We start from the raw sequence: 18107 nt of genomic DNA, 5'->3' as shown, positions 1-18107 counted from the left end.
AAGTTGTCTTAATATTGTTAATGTAATACTTTTCTTGTGGATTGTGTTCAACATTTGACAAATTTTTTACATGATTGAATCATCTCAGATAGAAGTTACATTCAACTATGCTCTTGACCGATTTATTTTCAAATAAAAACGACAAAACAACCCACGTGCGATCTATGGATTCAGCGAAATGTTTTGTACATCATAGAATTCATGCATCCTTTGTACTTCCCAAGATGCAAAAGAGTAACAATACAACAAACATGTATTTCAATTGTTTTTTCCAAGTTCGATTGTGTGTGGGGGAGGGGGGAGCAGAGTAAATATGAAACACTTAATAGATGGGGAAGTATTTTGTTGTTTTTCAAACCGGGCAGGTGGGAAAAAACTGTAATAAAAATAAATCTGGCTGTTCTAACATATCGTATTTAAAGAGTTAGCAAAAAAAAAATTTTTTTTTTGAGCCGCCTGTGATACAGAAGTTAGGGGCAAAACGGTAGGACAAAACCCAAAATAACAGCCACCCAAAAATCAATTTACAATCTACCATGACAAATACAAACTATTCCGTATTTTTTTTAATTATTTCTTTCGTTTTTTTTTTCTTAGCCTTGTTTCCACTATGACTCTGGATTACATCTCTCACTCTTAAAAACTAAACTAAAAATCTAGGTCATAAACCTTCACTGAATTCACTATTAGATAAAATTGCGAACTGAAAAAAAAATATCTCCATCTGTCTATATAATAATAGGGTTATGCTACATCTGCTACATAATGACTACATCGATTATGAACATAGGCCGCATGAAACTTGAAATTCCTCGCAATTTATCGAGGAATGAAAGTTGTTGAAAATTTGTGGGATCGACAGAGGGGAGAAAAAATTGTAGATTTGACGGTGGTGAATGGGGAAGATTATGTCGTTGACGGAAGGTTGTTGGGCGTTGTAGTTCTATCCGGATTGCAGGCAGCTTGGGTGGCTTCCGCCGGTAATCTAGACGGATTTGCTATAATGTCGGTTGTTTTACTCAAGTTCCGGAGCGAATTGAATACCACTAGAAACAAAACATAAATAATTATGACGAAATGGTAAAACAAAACAAAAATGTTTACCAGGACGAAGAGCTATCAGAGAACAATACTGGTCAACCCAATTTAAAACACTTTGCCAGAGATCTTCGTACGTAGCAGCGGAAAGGGCCGTACTATAGGACTCGAGGAGTGGTTGGATCAATATCGAAAACTGGAAAAATAAACAAGATAGTTCAAACATCGTAATTCGATTTTTTAAATTGAATTATTTAGCTTTTTAATCCATAAAAACAAAATAATTACAATCCAGAATTTCCAGTTCTGCAGAGTTCGAACTCGGACCCATTCGTCAAACATTTCTCGCATCCGATTATTACGCTGGCGTGAAACGGGAGCACCATTAGCAGGTAGGAGTGCTTGGCAGCCGCTAGTCAAACCAAATCATAACTGGTTAATAAAAACTGCATGTACTCACAATTTCCTATATCAAACCTGATGGCCGCATTAAGCGTTTCGATATTTTGTTTCAACTGATCCATTTCTTCTTGCTGCTGCTGTCTCTCCTGGCGCAGCTGCCGGATGTATTCCGCACCTGATGGAGGTCGAATATGATATCTCCTGTATATACTGTATATATTGATATTATGATATACCGCGATGGAGCATGGCGGCTTTGCTAACGTCACTAGCTTTGCCATGGCTAGACGCAGCTGAACCACTGCCAGATCCACCCGTTGATCCACCGCCTGGTAGTAGCGACTGCAAAGTATCGAAACCGTTTTTGATATTGCAGCGACGCTTCTGTTCGGCGTTGATGTGGCACACTCGTCGGTGCTCCTATTGACATATAGGTACAGTTAGTCAACCAATGTGTTGAAATATTTACAATTTGCATACCCTGTACTGGGTGCGTTCGCCATCGCTACTTCTGCTGCGTGAAGCAGTTTGGTTTGCTGCTGGCTCTTCCACCATGGTCACATTCGAGGCCGGCTCCTGCTTGTAGGCACGACCATCATTGGAATACTCAAGGTTTATAGTCGTGGGCAACAAGGTTAACGGTTTTTCCAATTTAGTTGTCGTTGAGTCAGTGTTCTGAAGTGGGAAAATGATGGGAATCCTGCAAAACAAAACTAATTGTACGGAATGAACGCTGAATGAGATCAATTATTGAGCGTACCGCGAAGCTGACGGGTCGGCAGTCAAAACTAAAGTGGTTGATGGTGCTCCTATTTGATTAGAGCTCGTCAACAGCTGAGCCAGCAAAGTGCTGTTATCGGGAAGAATGGTGCGAGGTATAACAGTAGCCGGGGTCGAAACTGCTGACGTAGGCACAGGCATGATAGGTTGCAAGTCAGAACTGGAGCGGAGACGTCCAAGACCGCGACTGCTACGTGATAAACTGCCCTCTTGAGTGCTTGCTGAGTTGCTCAACAAGCGAGCCGGGCTACTACTGCTGCATGAATTTCCACTGGCTTTGCTACGTTGAACTCGACTCGATCCGATCGCCGGCTGGCTGGCACTAAGCGCAGTAGTGGTCACATGTGCCGAGATGGCTGTAGGGCAGTTTCCAGCAGTGTTGGCTCCCGACCCACTTCTTGATCGACTGCGTTGTTTTCCTTGCTGATAAATATCAAATAAGACATCTCAACAGTGAACTGGGATAAGAATCAGAAATAGATATCTATCCCTACAAACTGTGCTGTTGGTACGACGAATCCATGCTCGCTACCTCCGCTATTCTGTCGCTGGAAAGTCCCAGCATGAGAATTCGTACTATCGAATCCTCCAGAGGCGATGAATCCGTCCGGCGAATGAACTTGATGGGACTGCAGCTGGTGAGACGTTCCTGATGAAACATTAACGTTGGACTCGAATCCCGAATTCTACCCAAGAAAATTTAATTTAGTTTTAGTCGAACAAGTTGCAAAACGAGTCAACCTGTGACGACGACGGTGACACGGCAAGTTTTGTGGGGTGGCCGAAAACGGGTTCGTTGGGGTGCGGCTGCTGTTGAAGTTGTTCCTGTGATTGCAGATGATACTGCTGCTGCTGCTGCTGTGGCCGCGAATGTTGCTGACTTGTCAAAGATCGATGAGCGTTGGCGAACTGTGGATTTGATAAATAAGACGGATTGGACTGATCCATCGGCATATAATTGAGCAAAGTCTGCGGCGAGGATGATGTGACGACTATCGTTGCGGCACTGACTGGAGTGGTAGAAGTTGAGGCACAATAAGGCGAATGGTCATGCGATTGGAAATCGTTGCGGCGTTGAGTAAGTTGATCAGATGCTCGTCCAGCTATACTGTCCTCCACAGCGACAATCTCTTCTTCAACTGGCGGCAAACGTCCAGAAAGCAATTCTACATGGTTGAAAGACATTTTAGAATTTTGTCAATGAAATATTAATATCGTAACAGGTGGGGAAAAAAATACTAACCGTGTAACGGTTCCAAAGTATCCATGAAATCGTCTAAATTGGGTTGCAACTGGATAAGTCCAGGTTGAATAAAATCAGCCAGACCAGCTCCTTTCGCTGAAAAAGGAAAAAAGTGAATACAAATTTATTCTACACCATACAATATTTAAATTTCAGATTACATACCGATTTCTCTGGGATTAGGGAAGGGAAAAGGCTGATTAGATGATAAACTTGAAAAGAGCGTATCAGAAAAGTCCATGAAGAAGTCATCATCCAATGCGAGGGAACCCGTCCCTGAGTTAAAACTGCCGTTACTCCGCGGAGCAAACCAATCTAAGTGATCGAATTCCCCGCACATGGTCTGGTGGGATAAAATTGGATTAAAGCTTTCTCACCAACTATCCATGAATAAATTGTATAAGACTCACGATATCGTTGAGATCTTTGGATGCACGACCCATCATTTGATTTTTGAAAAAGATTCGCCACTTTTTGTATTCAGCGGTGACGGTCGCTAATCGACGCTTCCAATATTTACCCTCAAGTACGACGGCCTATATAGGAATAACCAATTATTTATTAAACAGTGAAATTTTAAATGTGAAAGGAAATATTACCTCAGGTTTGTTGTGTTGGTCCACTTCTAGAGGGGAAGCAAACTGACACACAGCTGTGTTTCTTCTTTCAATAACTGTTGAAAAGGAAAGTTTTTATTTAATAATAATTTCAAATGCCGAGTATAGAAAGTAGCGTACACTGCATGTGCCAGCAACGCCAAATCAAGTTGTTGAGACGAATTTTATCTTTCCACTGTAGGCGTAATCCCTTAAAGTTTTTCCAGCGTGGGGACGTCAGCTTTGAACTGTAAGTGTGTTTTACTGATTAATATAAACTCATGTTATATAACTCCTTGAAAATGACCAAACCTATAAGCCAGGGTCATGCATTGAAACAGCTTAGTGAGACTTTGGTCTATGGTAACTGCAGGAACCATCAAATCCTCTGCTGTCTGGATTGGAAGATCCTCACAAGAGAATGTTGATCCTATATTCTTCTGAATCCAATTTCCAGTATCTGCTGTGAAACCTAAAAATATACAACAAATTTATTCATTTGGAAAATAACTACAAAAAATGTATTGATTTTTTTAAATATATTTTTTTTAACCAAAATGTTGTGAATTTTTACCTGATGAAATGGAGTCAGGTTTTTTGGGCCAGATTGTGCTTGCCACTGAACATGATCCTTGATTGCTGCAAGATCCGGCAAGGTCACCAGCTGCATTAATCGTGGCTACTACACCTGATCCAACTAGAACAGCAGAATCTTCAGCATCTTCAGGCACAGGGATGGCTAACTCATCGTCATCATCATCCCTTCCTTCAGCTTCAAAATCTGAGACCATGAAGTGTCCCGAATGGATGATCTCTTTAGATTTTTTCCTGAGTTGTTGTGGTTGGCCATCCTGGCACATTTGTTGCTGCTGTCCGGCATGTAACGGGGATGCTTGTCTTGATTGATTCTGAGAGCTCTGCGATGTTGGAGAGTTACCGCCTGTCATTTTCCCGATTTTGTTCGTCACTACAGGAACTGAGGAGACCTTCAGAGATGATCACAACAACAATAATTTTCTTTCTCCAAGTCAAAGTCCACTTTTGTTGACACAAAGGTCTACCAATAAAGGCATGCTAAATATTTTCCAGATCCATCGAACTGGACTGGAGGCCATTAGTCTCTGATCAGCGAAGTTTTGATAAAGCACTGAAAAGTTCGTCGTTAACTTTTGTTAACTGCTGAAAAGCAATGCACTTCGCGCGCCATCTTGTATCGGTAACATTTTCTTTCAAGGAATGGGCGCAAGGAAACAAAAACCCTACGACAGGACTTATCCTGTTATCCACAAGGAAAGGAACATTCACCGACAAGAATAGATAAATAGAATGCACCAATGGAGTTGCTTACAGATCCCTACTAGATTGCTGATAAAAAGCACGCCTTGTTGAATATTAGTTATAAACAATTGCACCACCCCAACCACAAAAAAACGAAGTATATCGAAGATTGGATTTTAAACATTGGAATGATAAAAATATCAATCTGTAAAATCCAACTGATTGAATTGAAAAGCGTTACTCAATTGAATAAGGCTGAAAGGCACTCAACTTTCAGATTGCCTTAAATATGAAGTGCTTACAACATCTCAAACACGTTTTTTTCTTTATTAAAAAATCATTAAAAAAAACCTTCAGTAAATTTCTCGATCTCAAGGGCGATGAATTCAACAAAGGTTATTCAGGACGTTATAAGGCTTGGTTTGAGATTGCATAATCAAATATTCTTGACAGCAGCTTCAAAATCAGCATTGAAATCACTTTACTGCCGATAAGAAAAAAAAAGCGTTAAAATTACAGCCGTAGCTGCTATACATACCTACGGATCTCTGAAAGGTTCAATAATTCATCCTAAAAATGAGACACCAATTTTTTTTCCAATAGTGGTAATAAGGTTATAAAATATTTCGAATGCTCTACAGATGTCACAGTTTTACTATTTCTAAGTTAACACACGTACAGTCGAGTCTTTCACTGACAATAATTTGCTTATTTTTTCCTCAGTAAAAAATAATGATTAATTAATACGTGCGATTAATGTTGATGCTGGCTAAATGTCAACCAAATATAAACGAAAAAGTCCTTCAGATCTAAAAAATATATATAACTTATAGCGTGTTGATTAAATGATTCAATTTTTCGACGAGTTCATCTCTTTTTTTAATCAGGATGGCTTCTGCGTCAACGAATTGCGGTTTGTTTATTTTCCCGCCGACCAGTCGCTCTACTAGCTGAGCATGGGTGCTTTGAAAGTCTCTGTAAGCCCTGAAAAATAAAACCCATGATTTTGCGTTTCTTTTTTTAAAACTGGGTCGTAGCAATTAATTACTTGTCCTGTTTTTGAATTTCAGTCACGCGATCGTTTAGCTGAGGATGTTCTGATTTCAGATTAGTCGGCAAATCCAAGGTTTGAGCACGTAGATCACTTGTGATATTTTTTGCTGATGCCTAAATTTAAAAAAATTTATTTAATTTCTGACTTTGACAAATCCCTTACACGCACTCACTTGAAAGGCGTTGATGTCGCGGGAACTTTTAAGTTTGACAACGTGCGTTTCAAATGCCTGAAACAATGTCGACCTTTTGAGGTAATGATTACGAATATTTTCAGCAATACCTGCTGCTCGCTGTCGGTTGTCACAAGCTTCATCCTGTCAATTAAACCATTAAGTTCGATACTTATATTGCTTTTTACGGATTTCCAGAATTAACACGCAAAAATTTCTTCCAAAATCATGCAGAACGAACGGATTCATGCACAAATCTGAGAATATAGTATACATACACATACACGAGACGTAAAACGGCAGAAGAAATTAACAAAAAATGTAATATCGAACTACAAAAGCAAAAAAAGTTTGTGTACACTCGCTTCAAGTGCGTTTATATCAGACCAAAACTATCCATCTACACAACATGTCGTGCATATCAATCACATGGATAAATCTGTTGACAAGACAAAGGAGCGAGCAAGGTGAGGGGTGAAGAATGAATTAGGATGGACGTTGCGGTTCCCATGCTTTTTTCCTTTCAAACCTTGGTGATGGAAAAGTCCAACCGTGCGTAGATGATGAAAGTGAGGAACAGGAGGAAAAAGGCAAAAACGCATAACAAGGGCTCTTGAAGCATGACGATTCTCGAAAACGTATAACGCAACTGCAAATAAGAGATCAAAAGTATTAGTAAATGGAGTAATCCAATGCAAAGCGGGAAAACCTATGATACCTTGAAAGGTTGGATGTGGTTCTCCACAAGGTTCTTGGCAGCAATTTCCACGACCGGGCGGCCCTTGACATCGAGGTAAGTAAAATGCAATGTGTCTGGTAATCGAGTGACTGCATAAGGAGTTTCGATTTCAATGTTGGATGCTCCTTCAGGGAGAATAATGCGAACAAGTGCATCATCGATAACCATGTGATCGAAAATGTGTGAAATAAGGTCCATTTGCAAAACGAATTCATCGCCTACAAGAAAAGCAAATAAACAATAAATTTTTATAGTTATTACTGTAAGTTATTGCTTTCAATATTAAATTACCAGAGTTGAATAAGTTGGAGAAACTGGGAAGATTGTATCCAACTACATAGTGAGTCTTCCATCCTCCAAACAATGGGAAGCGAGGGCGGAGTTCCAATGATACATCACCGTCGTCTTCTTGTCTCAAGTTGGAGGTAGAAATGTTTCCGATTTCGTCACGATAATACACGTCTGCGGCCAATTCAGGCAATACAGTCTAAAAGACGTTTTGTGTTACTTTGCTTGTTAACTAAAATGAAGGAATAGACAATCTTACTTTGAATGACTTAATGCTGGAAACTCCACTATGTTCTCTTTGGTATTCAAATCGGGAAAAAGAGCCTTTGAGCTTCGCTCCACCATGGTAAACATCCAAAGTCTCCTCAACAGCAATGTTACCCCAATGAGAGACTTCAATGTGTCTAAGGAGATTGGCAACACTCAAAAATGGAGCATTGTTCTCAAAATGAATAACAATGTCCTCCTAAATAAACAAAACTATTAATAGAAATGTTAAAAATTTTTACTTTAAATTAAACTTGCTTCAGTCAAAGGAGCAATATTTTCATATGGTCCATATGTAATGGTTGAATCACTTTGTGAAGAGGGCTTAACTTTGGTGTAACTTTCAACAGATGATGAACTCAGCAAAACTTTTGTAGTTTGTGATGCTATTTTGTATGGACTGAAGATGTAGGCACTACCCCTGTACTGAACTAATTGCTTTTCTTTTTGTGTAATTTCTGCTGGATGAGGTACAAGATTGTGAGTGAACACTGTGCCAACAAGAACCTGAAGAAGACACATCATATAAATTATTTTAGAAAGTAGGCATTTTGAAATTTTTAGAGCATACTTTGACAGTTTGGCCTGGTTCTAGTGAACTGCTCAATGTGACTTTGTATGTCAAAACTCCTTTAACGGTAGATGATACTGCTTTCAACACACCAGAAGAATCTTTTCCATCAGCGAGCTGAAATAAATGGCTTAATAATTTATTCTGTGATAATGTTGAAAGTCCTTAGTACTCTCTACCTGGGCTTTAAAGTAAGAAAGTTTTTGCTGAGCTCTGGATTCGATGTGGAAGTTAAAGCTGTTGACAGATGATTTGCCGGTGTTAGATAAAGTTAGTCGGTGGGTGATCTTGACAAGTTGACTTGTAACATCGATGGTTCGTTCGGCACTTTTTATGAGCACATCTTCACTGGTCGCATTGCAAAAGCTCGTGAGCGTTAGAAATAGACAAACCAAATATATTTTAAGTCTAAGTCCCATAATGACCGGATAGCTTTTAATTCCAAAAATTTGCCGAAATGAATGACACCGGCTCGGCTGACGTGGGCAAAGACTTTACTTGTTAGACGACAGCTTGCTAAATCTCATTGGATGAGACAATTCAGCTCCTGTTGCCAGTTCTCAAAATATTCCTTGAGGTCGCGTTATCGTGTTTTGTGTTTTCTTTCACAGTTTCCACTTTTTCGATGTTTCTTCGTAGATTGTATTTAAATGTAAACTAAAAAATTATCTACCGTGAATAATAAGCTCAATTAGTGGTATATAATAGCAGTTGGCTTTGCTAATTTTCCATTTTTATTTTTACAAAATTTTTATAAATTCAAACTTTCAATTAAGACTAATTTTAATCCAATTAATCCTTCTACATAAATTCGAGTTTCTATTTATAATAATAACATGAATTTGAAACACACAAATTTTAAATATGCAAATTATGAAGGTCAAGTGGCTTTAAATGGCATCAGTGTGTGTCAATTTAGTTCTGCAGAATATCTTTCACTTTGTTTGTATCGTAGATCCATTTATTTCTTTATTATTAGTAATTTTTGATTTTGTTTCATTTTTCTTTGAAGTGTTAGATTTTAAATGGAAGAGTGTTTATAGGGTTTGTAGAAAATGGTTCTCTTTTATTTAAAGCACTGTGTTTGGTTTCTTTGGTTCTTGTCATCATTCACGTCATCATTTAGCCTTGATTCTTATAACTCGTCCAATCCGACCCTATGGAATGGCGTCGAAATAAACAAATATCATTCCCATGAAGATATGACATCTGTTTTTGAGGCCTTAGAAAGAGATTTTCCTTTTATTGCCAAAAAGGGAACCATAGGAAAATCTGCCCAAGGAAGAGAATTGATCTTCCTACGAGTAACTGTAAATGTCACTGCCCCAAGGCCTCTTGGCAAACCAATGTTCAAATATGTTGGAAATATGCATGGAAATGAAGCTGTGGGAAGAGAATTACTAATAGCTCTAGCAGAGCATCTTGTACATAATTATGAGAAGGATAGTGAAATAACCAAACTTGTGCAATCCACCGATATATACATTCTACCTAGCCTTAACCCAGATGGGTTTGCCAAAGCAAAGGTGTGTAGTATTATCTATATTTCTTTAAGATTTGAGTAAAAACTTAAACTTTTTATTCAGGAGGGAGATTGTTTTGGAGCAAATTCTGCCTCAGGAAGAGAGAATGCCAATAATGTAGACTTGAACCGAAATTTTCCCGACCGTCTTGAAATCAAAGGCTCTCCCAAAACTGTCGAAGAAGAGTTGTTTATCAAAGGCAGAGAGCCTGAAACGCTAGCTATTATGTTGTGGATTGTCAATAATCCTTTCGTACTGTCAGCCAATCTTCATGGTGGCTCAGTCGTTGCCAGTTATCCCTTTGACGATACCACCATACACCGCGAATGCTGTGTTGAAGGAAAGGCTCCAGACGACACCTTTTTCAAGCACTTAGCAAGAGTTTATGCATCAAATCATCCCTACATGCACAAGGGCAATTTGTGCGAAGGCGACAATTTCAAAGAAGGGATTACAAACGGAGCCTATTGGTATGACGTCCCAGGTTTGTTTCACACAATTTTATTTTTTAATGGAGTCCAAGTTATCAAATTATCATGTACAAATTGTTCTAGGTGGAATGCAAGATTTCAACTATGTGTTTTCCAATTGTTTTGAAATTACTGTTGAACTGTCGTGTTGCAAATATCCGAATGCTTCTACCCTACAAACGGAATGGCTTGCAAATCGTCAAAGTCTAATTAGTTACATGCAGTCAGTTCATCTGGGAGTCAAGGGCTTTGTAACCGATCAACAATCAAACGAAGCTGTTCCTAGAGCCCGGGTTACTGTTATTGGCATCGAGTATGACGTGAAAACAACGCATGATGGTGAATACTGGCGGCTTCTTCTGCCTGGGACTTATTCGTTGCAAGTGTCGGCATTTGGATATCAAGATGTTGAAATTCATAATGTCACTGTCGCGGAAGAAGGACCGACTTTGCTGAACATACAAATGAAGCGCTCCATCCCGGATAATCCTGAAACGGACAACAAAATCTACATGGAATTTGGACATCACAACTATACAGAAATGGAAGAGATATTGAAGAAAATTTCCAAGTCTTTTCCGACAATTACTCGGCTTTATTCAATTGGTCGAAGTATTCAAGGGCGCGAACTCTATGTAGGTTGCGTCATTCGACTTATGAATCAAGTTTTAATGTTCATTTCAATCGTTTTTCTTTACAGGTCTTGGAAATTTCGGATAATCCGGGACAGCACGAACCTGGCGAGCCCGAGTTCAAATACATCGCCAACATGTAAAATTCTTAATCGAACGTTATCAGGGACTTAAAAATTAAATTATTTTCATTCTAGGCATGGCAATGAAGTTGTAGGACGCGAACTTCTTTTAAATTTCGCCATATTATTAACCAACGGTTATGGTCGAGATAATCGACTAACGAAATTAGTAGATTCGACACGCATTCATCTAATGCCCTCCATGAATCCAGATGGTTACGAAATAGCACTCGAAGGGGATGAAAACGGCGGTTATGGAAGGGGCAACGCCAAGGATGTCGACCTGAATCGTGATTTTCCTGACCAGTACTTCCCGAAGAAAGATTATGAAAATTTTCAACCTGAAACGCTAGCGGTGATGAACTGGTCTCGGTCTATTCCCTTCGTCTTGTCAGCCAATCTACATGGTGGCTCACTGGTGGCCAACTATCCTTTCGATGACAATCTTCATGGCAAGAGCAAAGTTGACAGCCCCTCACCTGATGATGCTCTCTTCCGGAAACTTGCCAAAACTTACAGTTATGCGCATCCGACAATGCACCTGGGAAAGCCTTGCCACCAGAGTTTAGCCGGACGTTTATTAGGTGTTCTGGATGAATCTTTTAAGGACGGCATCACAAACGGCGCCTTCTGGTACAGCGTTTCCGGCGGTATGCAAGATTGGAACTACATTCATACCAATGACATGGAAATAACGGTGGAAGTGAGTTGCTTCAAATATCCAAAAGCAAAGGATATGATGGGCTATTGGGATCTGAATCGCCAATCATTGTTGGAATACTTGGAACAAGTCCATCACGGTTTTAAGGGTTTCGTGCTGGATACCAACGGATTCCCCATCTTTAACGCTTCCATAGCTGTGGCTGGTTTTGAAGGAAAGTCTGTTCGAAGTTACACCAGCGGGGACTATTGGAGACTTTTATTACCCGGAGAGTATCATGTTACTGCCAGTGCTTCAGAGTAATGACCAATTTTATAAACCGCAATGCCATAGAGTGGTTAATAATGTCTCATTTCTCATTAGGTTCCAGTCGCTGAGCAAAACCGTTAACGTGCCTTCTGATGGAACTGCTGTTGTCAATTTTACTTTGGCTCGAATGAATGTTGGTGAGATGATTCGCCTTTCAATACCATCTACCCCGGAAAAAATCCCTACTTCGGACCCTGTGGTTCCTCCTCCACAAGTTGCCAACTCATTATCTGGACAACTGGAGAAACTACTGAAGGAGAAAGTAAAAAAAGCGCCTAATCTGCTATGTCTGTACAGGTAAATATTCGTTATTTTGCAAAAATTACATAATACTTATGGGAATTTTGATTTAGCATGAACTCGTTGAAAGAACAACCGGAGCATCCAGTATGGGTATTGGAGATAGGAGAAGGAGCAGCTGCGAATTGTGCCGCAAGAAAGCAATCTGTCCAATTGGGGACTGTTTCTAAACTTCACCAGCCGAAAGTGTTAGTGTTCAACGGAGTTGATCGAGCCGCTGCTGCATCCGGTCGTAGCTTTTTGCTCAACTTGGTGAACATTTTGACTTCATCGGAGCCTGATGCTCTTAGCGTAGTCAAAAGTGTATCGATGCACTTGATCTTCGATGCCGATCCTTCCGCAGCTGATGCCGACTGTATGGCGGTATCAAACGTCGCCAGAACTCCTGCTGAAGAAGCTCTAATGCAATTTGTGGAACGAGAAAAATTTACCATGGTGCTCGCTCCAGAATTTCAATCAATCGGACTTACTGTATCTTCGCAATCAGGACTGAAGCAATTCCACGAAAAACAGTTAGCTGACACCTATCTCCAGCAACTCCATAGGCTGAGCGATTGCAATCGTGGTGACCAGAAATTGTCTACTGTAATTAATCGCATCAGTGAAGCCTTCAACGGAACTGTTGCAATGCGTCTCGGACTGTCGTGTTGTACCGGAGCTGATCAAGTCGACGCCATTTCATCTTTACATCGCGTTACATTGCTGCAGCTGTTTCTCTCGGCCCGCCAGGGAATTGCTGGAGTGGTTACTAGCCAATTTAGTCAACCTCTTACTGCCACAGTCAAAGTAACTGCAACAAGGCGAACGATGATTTCTTCCGCTGATAGGTAATAAAATGCTTCAGAAATTTCCAAGATAAATTTGATAATCAGCTTATTTTAACTTGCAGCTTGGTGGTTACGACAACTCGGGACGGCCAGTTTTGGGTTGCCCTACCTCGGGGAGAATATGCAGTTGAAATTCAAGCGGCCGACTACATTAAAAAAACGAAGGTACTTTGCATAACTATCACATGAGACGAATAATGTTGTTGAATAACAAATATGATTCTATCTCAAGGTGGTGACAGTATCAGATGGCGGGGCAAGTCAGATAGTTATTCAGCTGTCTAGAGACCAGAGAGTGGGCGGATTACCTCGTATGGTTTTCGTCATCCTTGTAGGTTCCCTGCTACTTTCTCTGCTAACGATAGTGCTTTGCTGCTGCTCTTGCTATGAAAAGCGTAAAGCCCAGCGTAAAAAGAAATCAAACCAATGGGGTTTCCAATTACTTCAACAAACGGACCGTGAACATATGGCACCAGTTTTGATTGATAGTAGTTCCAGTGATGAGGAACTCTTTGTTCAACATTCTCAGCACCAACATTTCAAGATGCGAACACCCGTGCGAGCAGTACAAGAAGGATCAGTGGATTCACCTTTCCGACCAATTCGCCCGAAAGGCAAAGTTTTAGGAGCAAGAATGGGGCAGTATCGCGATGATACTTCTAGCAGTGACGATTTGGAAGATTTCAACAGCGCCACATCTTCAAGCCTGGAAGAGGAGCAATTGGTTGACCTCCGTAAAAGTTCTAGGCCTTCGATGTAATGTACAACCGTGATGGTTACAGCAGTTTGTCCAATTATTTGGTTTTGTTGAGATCTGATTTTAATGTGTGATGGCTTAGCTTGCAATTTTGTAACGTGAGACTTTAGTCCACGCGAATTCAATCATGACGTGCCTTGTCATATTTACTTATTATGGATAATTAACACGTTTATCTACCGCTGTAATTGTTGTACAGGGACGAAAACTATACACAATGCTATACACTCGAACGGAACGGAAAAATGAAATAAACAAATTTAAGAAACAACTAATAAAATATTTAGAATATTGGAACCGGTGTCGCTTCTGAAGAAACGTTGTGAATTTGATATTGCAGGAAGACCGACACCTAAATTGATTTAAAAAATTAAGAAAATGTTCATAGCATTAGTTATAAAAAGACATAAATCACGAACCTTGTCTCGAAGTTGTTGAGCGCGATGTAGCGCAACGCTCAACAATACTAGAACTTCGTTAAGCCAAGTTACGGGGCTTTCAGACTGTAAAGTTTCAAATTTTACAGTACCTCCTGCTTGAGTAAGATGATATACCGCAAAAATGAGTTTATGGGCTTGAAGATAGAAACTAACAGCCAGATCACTTGGCAAAGATGGTGTCAAAGTTTTCTGGGTCAGAAATAAAATGTAAATAATTATGTTATGTAGAAAAAACTTCACCCCATTATACTGACCATATTTTTACTGTTCATCAGTTCATCAATAGTCCTCTTCCGTGGAATGGCCAATATGCTACGAGCACTATTCACTTTTCCCAAGACAGAATCAAGATCATTTAATACTTCTTCAGCAGAAAGATACTGTAACTGGTCAGGAATCAAGCTTAGGCTGGACAAAGCCATCCTCAAATAGTTTCCTGAATCCTGGATTTGCTGTAAACGCCAAGGAGACTCAGCAGCAATTGTTGTATGATAAACCACATTGGGATGTTTATGTAGTTTCAATGTCATGTCCTAGATGAAAATATTATCAGTTTTAGATATTTTATATAATATTCAACTAAAAAATAATAATTACTGCAGAAGTGATGCTGTCCCCAGTTATTGTCAGTATGCATTTTAACTGATCCTGTGATGTCTGAGTTGATGTCGCCATAACATATTTCTCCTGTCTAACCTGTGTTTCAACTTCTGCAATTTCAACAGGATAGCGCCGAGCAGCTGCTTCCAGAACTTCTTTCAACTGATTAAATACTTTATGAACTTCATTTTTGATAAGCCAATTAAACTCTTGCCTCTGTAGAATAACATTCAAAGAAATCAATCAAATGTTTTGCATATGGTTGTCTATTATTATTACCAAATTTTCCTGTGTTAGAACTTTGTCCATCTTTCTCAATGCAGACAGCTGATGACTGGTATCAAATCAATACTCAATGCTACTGGTGAAGCAAAAAAAAATACACAAAGTTGTTGAATAATCTGCTGATCGAAACGACTAGAGAATTATTTAAATAGAATCTTTTAAGTTCCTTTAAACTAACACGTATTACTATTTAATTAGAATGTGGTCTTTAAGAATAAGAATACTGAAGTCTGAAAGTGAAAGATGACAGATTCCCATGTCAATTAAGCATGTATACAATGGAAACAAAAGAAGCACGCTTTGCGCTTTGCTTATTAAACGATGTGTAATTTGAATCAGTTGGTGAGTCGGATTCGGATTCACTCAGAATCTATATTTCTACTGCCAAATATTAATCGCATCCAGATCATCCATATTGAAACCCTTTTAACTCCAACTGCATTATCACGATTTACCTTTTATGATTAATTCTATCAAAATCAGATCAAAATCAATAGTCGAAAATACTGTCAATGAAATAGCGTTTACCGCGCTATACAAAATCAAGCAAAATGGTATTTTTAACAAGTTTAACATTGTATTGAAATTAAAAAGTGTGATTAAAAATTTAAATTACATCACGTACATAAATAAAACTTTGCGTTTAGACGACAAGGAGAAAATAGGCTACAATAAAAAACATTTACTGTAAAAGCGTGGGAAAAATAAAGTTGCATCCTTTTTCACATGCTCTATATCCTATAATTGCACTAATTAGACGATGAACTGATCGAGCAGCCAAGCAATTACGTTTAAATTTTCGATATAATTACTGTAGGGGTTCCAGATAGTTGCCTAAAAATTACAGCAAAATAAAAAAATATAATATAGCCTATTTATATATTATTACTGTCAACTATTTTTTTAAAATTCATTCAGTACATTTCTGGCAATCCAATAGACTGGAAGATATTATTTATGTCTCTACCTTTTTTGTTCATCCATTATTTTGCGTGGACATTGGCCATTTACTCTATGCCCTTTCAAAATTGCGCCACAATAACTGCAACAACTAATTTTCCTTTTTTTCTTTTGGGGCGCACCCTCGCGTTCATCGCATGAAGAAATTCTCCAGTCGAGATCTAAAATAAAATAAAATAAAAATAATAGGCGAACATGGAAGAAAGCAAAATATAGAAATGAAATTACGACTTTATTAACAAAAAATAGAGTATTTAACCTACCAGAAGACTCATTATATTCATCTCTTTGGGCTAGCAGAGAAAGACTTCCTCGGTTTGATGCCGTACGCGCAGTACGCGTACTCGCAATGGTGGCGTCGTTCTCAGAAGGGAAGCTGGTTGGCGCGCTCATTTGAATATCTGAAAGATATTTAAAAAAAACATGCTATAGATTAACGAATAAAAAAATATAAATTTTTAAAGGTAAACTAACCGCTCAGTTCCGCATCTTCAACAGTAACGCAGGTGGTATCTATATTTTAAAAAATGGGTAAACATTGAAGTAAGGACAATGATTGAGGACTATCAAAAAATTATTACCGATATTTTTCTTACCAAGCGATTCATCATTTTCAACTCGTTTTCTTTTGGATGCAGTACTCGATCTGCCGGTTGGTTTCTCACGAACATCGACAACAGTAACACTTGAATTTTTGAAAGGGCACTTGTGCCCTCTCCTGATTTGCTTGCATTTGCTGCATGTCTGAAACCAAAAACGACTGCTGTTTGGCGATGAGCTGGTTGACGCAATAACATCAACCTCTGAAAGGTACAAAGTGTATTGAGTGTTACTCACGTGAAACGTAAAAAACGAATTTGAAAAAATTTAATGAAAACTAACCGTCATCACCCTCAATTTCAACAACTTCAGGGATTCTTGACTCCGAGCGCACGAGGATTTGCACTTCTAAATTAAGAAAAAAATATCTTCTAATATTAATAAATGAAACACAATTTAAAAATATTTAATGGGAAGCTAACCGTCATCATCCGCAATTCCAACAACTCTTTCGTTAATATTATAATTATCTTCTGAGATTGGCGTTAAATCCGCGGATGAGATAACTAAAATTTCTAATTGAAACAAATAAACGGTTTATGTTAAAATATTGCTTTTTAAAAATACTACTCAATTGTAAAAAAGGATAACTAACCACTTATTTCTGCGGGATTTTCTCCCGCATCATTTTCTAGTTCTCTTGGGGTTGAATTCATGACAGTCTGAATGTCTAAATCACATACGGAAATTATTCCTTAATAATAATCCTTATCGATCGAGGATGAAATAGTTTTGATTTTAGAAAGATAAGGTACCTTCAGCGTTTTCACCGTATAGAATCATGTCATTATCTTCAGGCCGACTGCCAGGTAAAACAGTATAATATCCCATCTAAAAAAATGAAATACAATTAGCGTCTCTTGATTAACTTAAATTTTTAACTTGACATTTCAAATGGTGTTCCAAAATTTGATTTACCAAAGGAAAAATATTTGAAATTAAAATATTAACTTACCTTTTACTTGGAATCTTGAATTGCTCTGAATCGACAAAGTGTTGCTTCTTTCCGCAAATCTTGACGACAACTGACCATCCAAGACCTCCAAACGGGTTATTTATACCATAATATCGATTATTGTTCATTGGTCATCGCATGATGACGCGTGTGAAGAGGAAAGGACGCGAGTACACCTGCAACAGAACACGGGCTAGAGATGTTTACTACCCATTGCAAGAAAGGCTAGTGTTTTGAA

General features: G+C 38.8%; 4 protein-coding genes across 5 annotated transcripts; 1 reads left to right on the top strand and 3 right to left on the bottom strand.

Moving 5' to 3' along the window:
• Nucleotides 1-106: 106 nt before the first annotated feature.
• Nucleotides 107-5310, bottom strand: LOC124325966 (carbohydrate-responsive element-binding protein-like). Its single transcript, XM_046784542.1, has 16 exons — nt 4634-5310; nt 4372-4531; nt 4201-4307; nt 4063-4136; nt 3874-3999; nt 3629-3806; nt 3464-3559; nt 2962-3386; nt 2715-2906; nt 2201-2643; nt 1921-2140; nt 1677-1860; nt 1516-1615; nt 1327-1450; nt 1105-1234; nt 107-1046 (listed from the first exon to the last, which is right to left on the bottom strand). The coding sequence occupies exons 1-16, from the start codon at nt 5004-5006 to the stop codon at nt 907-909; spliced, it is 3072 nt and encodes a 1023-aa protein (XP_046640498.1). The 5' UTR covers nt 5007-5310; the 3' UTR covers nt 107-906.
• Nucleotides 5311-5973: 663 nt separating this feature from the next.
• LOC124325970 (dolichyl-diphosphooligosaccharide--protein glycosyltransferase subunit 1-like) lies at nt 5974-8953 on the bottom strand. Its single transcript, XM_046784547.1, has 10 exons — nt 8608-8953; nt 8429-8545; nt 8116-8364; nt 7850-8056; nt 7594-7789; nt 7282-7520; nt 7093-7212; nt 6564-6707; nt 6386-6504; nt 5974-6321 (listed from the first exon to the last, which is right to left on the bottom strand). Exons 1-10 carry the CDS (start codon nt 8845-8847, stop codon nt 6165-6167), a joined length of 1788 nt encoding a protein of 595 aa, XP_046640503.1. The 5' UTR covers nt 8848-8953; the 3' UTR covers nt 5974-6164.
• A 380-nt stretch (nt 8954-9333) lies between these two features.
• LOC124325965 (carboxypeptidase D-like) lies at nt 9334-14262 on the top strand. The gene is made up of 9 exons (XM_046784541.1): nt 9334-9954; nt 10015-10435; nt 10506-11056; nt 11122-11192; nt 11251-12135; nt 12200-12442; nt 12499-13272; nt 13335-13437; nt 13505-14262. The coding sequence occupies exons 1-9, from the start codon at nt 9484-9486 to the stop codon at nt 14030-14032; spliced, it is 4047 nt and encodes a 1348-aa protein (XP_046640497.1). The 5' UTR covers nt 9334-9483; the 3' UTR covers nt 14033-14262.
• Nucleotides 14198-18002, bottom strand: LOC124325967 (protein rogdi-like). Of its 2 annotated transcripts, XM_046784543.1 has the most exons (10): nt 17870-18002; nt 17670-17745; nt 17510-17584; nt 17337-17429; nt 17197-17262; nt 16911-17117; nt 16789-16827; nt 16578-16715; nt 16322-16475; nt 15918-16188 (listed from the first exon to the last, which is right to left on the bottom strand). In XM_046784543.1, the coding sequence occupies exons 2-10, from the start codon at nt 17743-17745 to the stop codon at nt 16146-16148; spliced, it is 891 nt and encodes a 296-aa protein (XP_046640499.1). In that variant the 5' UTR covers nt 17870-18002; the 3' UTR covers nt 15918-16145. The 2 variants fall into 2 exon arrangements, with proteins under 2 accessions (XP_046640500.1, XP_046640499.1); XM_046784544.1 differs by lacking the exons at nt 15918-16188; nt 16322-16475; nt 16578-16715; ... (1 more) ...; nt 17337-17429; nt 17510-17584 and adding exons at nt 14198-14381; nt 14449-14658; nt 14724-15002; nt 15067-15285 and having other exon boundaries at nt 16911-17092; nt 17870-17952.
• Nucleotides 18003-18107: the final 105 nt, after the last annotated feature.

The sequence above is a fragment of the Daphnia pulicaria genome, chromosome 2, assembly GCF_021234035.1.
Source record: "Daphnia pulicaria isolate SC F1-1A chromosome 2, SC_F0-13Bv2, whole genome shotgun sequence".
In the NCBI taxonomy this organism is placed as follows: Eukaryota; Metazoa; Arthropoda; class Branchiopoda; order Diplostraca; family Daphniidae; genus Daphnia; species Daphnia pulicaria.
The sequence above is the reverse complement of the archived record's forward strand: the minus strand, read 5'-3'. Positions and strand labels throughout refer to the sequence as shown.

Coding starts and splice junctions, on each gene's coding strand:
- LOC124325966 (XM_046784542.1), bottom strand. CDS start 5,006: ATGACAGGCGGTAACTCTCCAACATCGCAGAGCTCTCAGAATCAATCA. Junction 3,807..3,873: donor CCAAAGATCTCAACGATATC/GTGAGTCTTATA, acceptor TTATCCCACCAG/ACCATGTGCGGGGAATTCGA. Junction 1,047..1,104: donor TCTGATAGCTCTTCGTCCTG/GTAAACATTTTT, acceptor TTTTGTTTCTAG/TGGTATTCAATTCGCTCCGG.
- LOC124325970 (XM_046784547.1), bottom strand. CDS start 8,847: ATGGGACTTAGACTTAAAATATATTTGGTTTGTCTATTTCTAACGCTC. Junction 7,213..7,281: donor ACCACATCCAACCTTTCAAG/GTATCATAGGTT, acceptor TCTTATTTGCAG/TTGCGTTATACGTTTTCGAG. Junction 6,505..6,563: donor GCGACATCAACGCCTTTCAA/GTGAGTGCGTGT, acceptor TTTTAAATTTAG/GCATCAGCAAAAAATATCAC.
- LOC124325965 (XM_046784541.1), top strand. CDS start 9,484: ATGGTTCTCTTTTATTTAAAGCACTGTGTTTGGTTTCTTTGGTTCTTG. Junction 13,273..13,334: donor ATGATTTCTTCCGCTGATAG/GTAATAAAATGC, acceptor TTTAACTTGCAG/CTTGGTGGTTACGACAACTC. Junction 13,438..13,504: donor ACTACATTAAAAAAACGAAG/GTACTTTGCATA, acceptor TTCTATCTCAAG/GTGGTGACAGTATCAGATGG.
- LOC124325967 (XM_046784544.1), bottom strand. CDS start 17,745: ATGGGATATTATACTGTTTTACCTGGCAGTCGGCCTGAAGATAATGAC. Junction 15,286..16,910: donor TGAAAATGATGAATCGCTTG/GTAAGAAAAATA, acceptor GTTATTCTACAG/AGGCAAGAGTTTAATTGGCT. Junction 15,003..15,066: donor GGGACAGCATCACTTCTGCA/GTAATTATTATT, acceptor ATTTTCATCTAG/GACATGACATTGAAACTACA.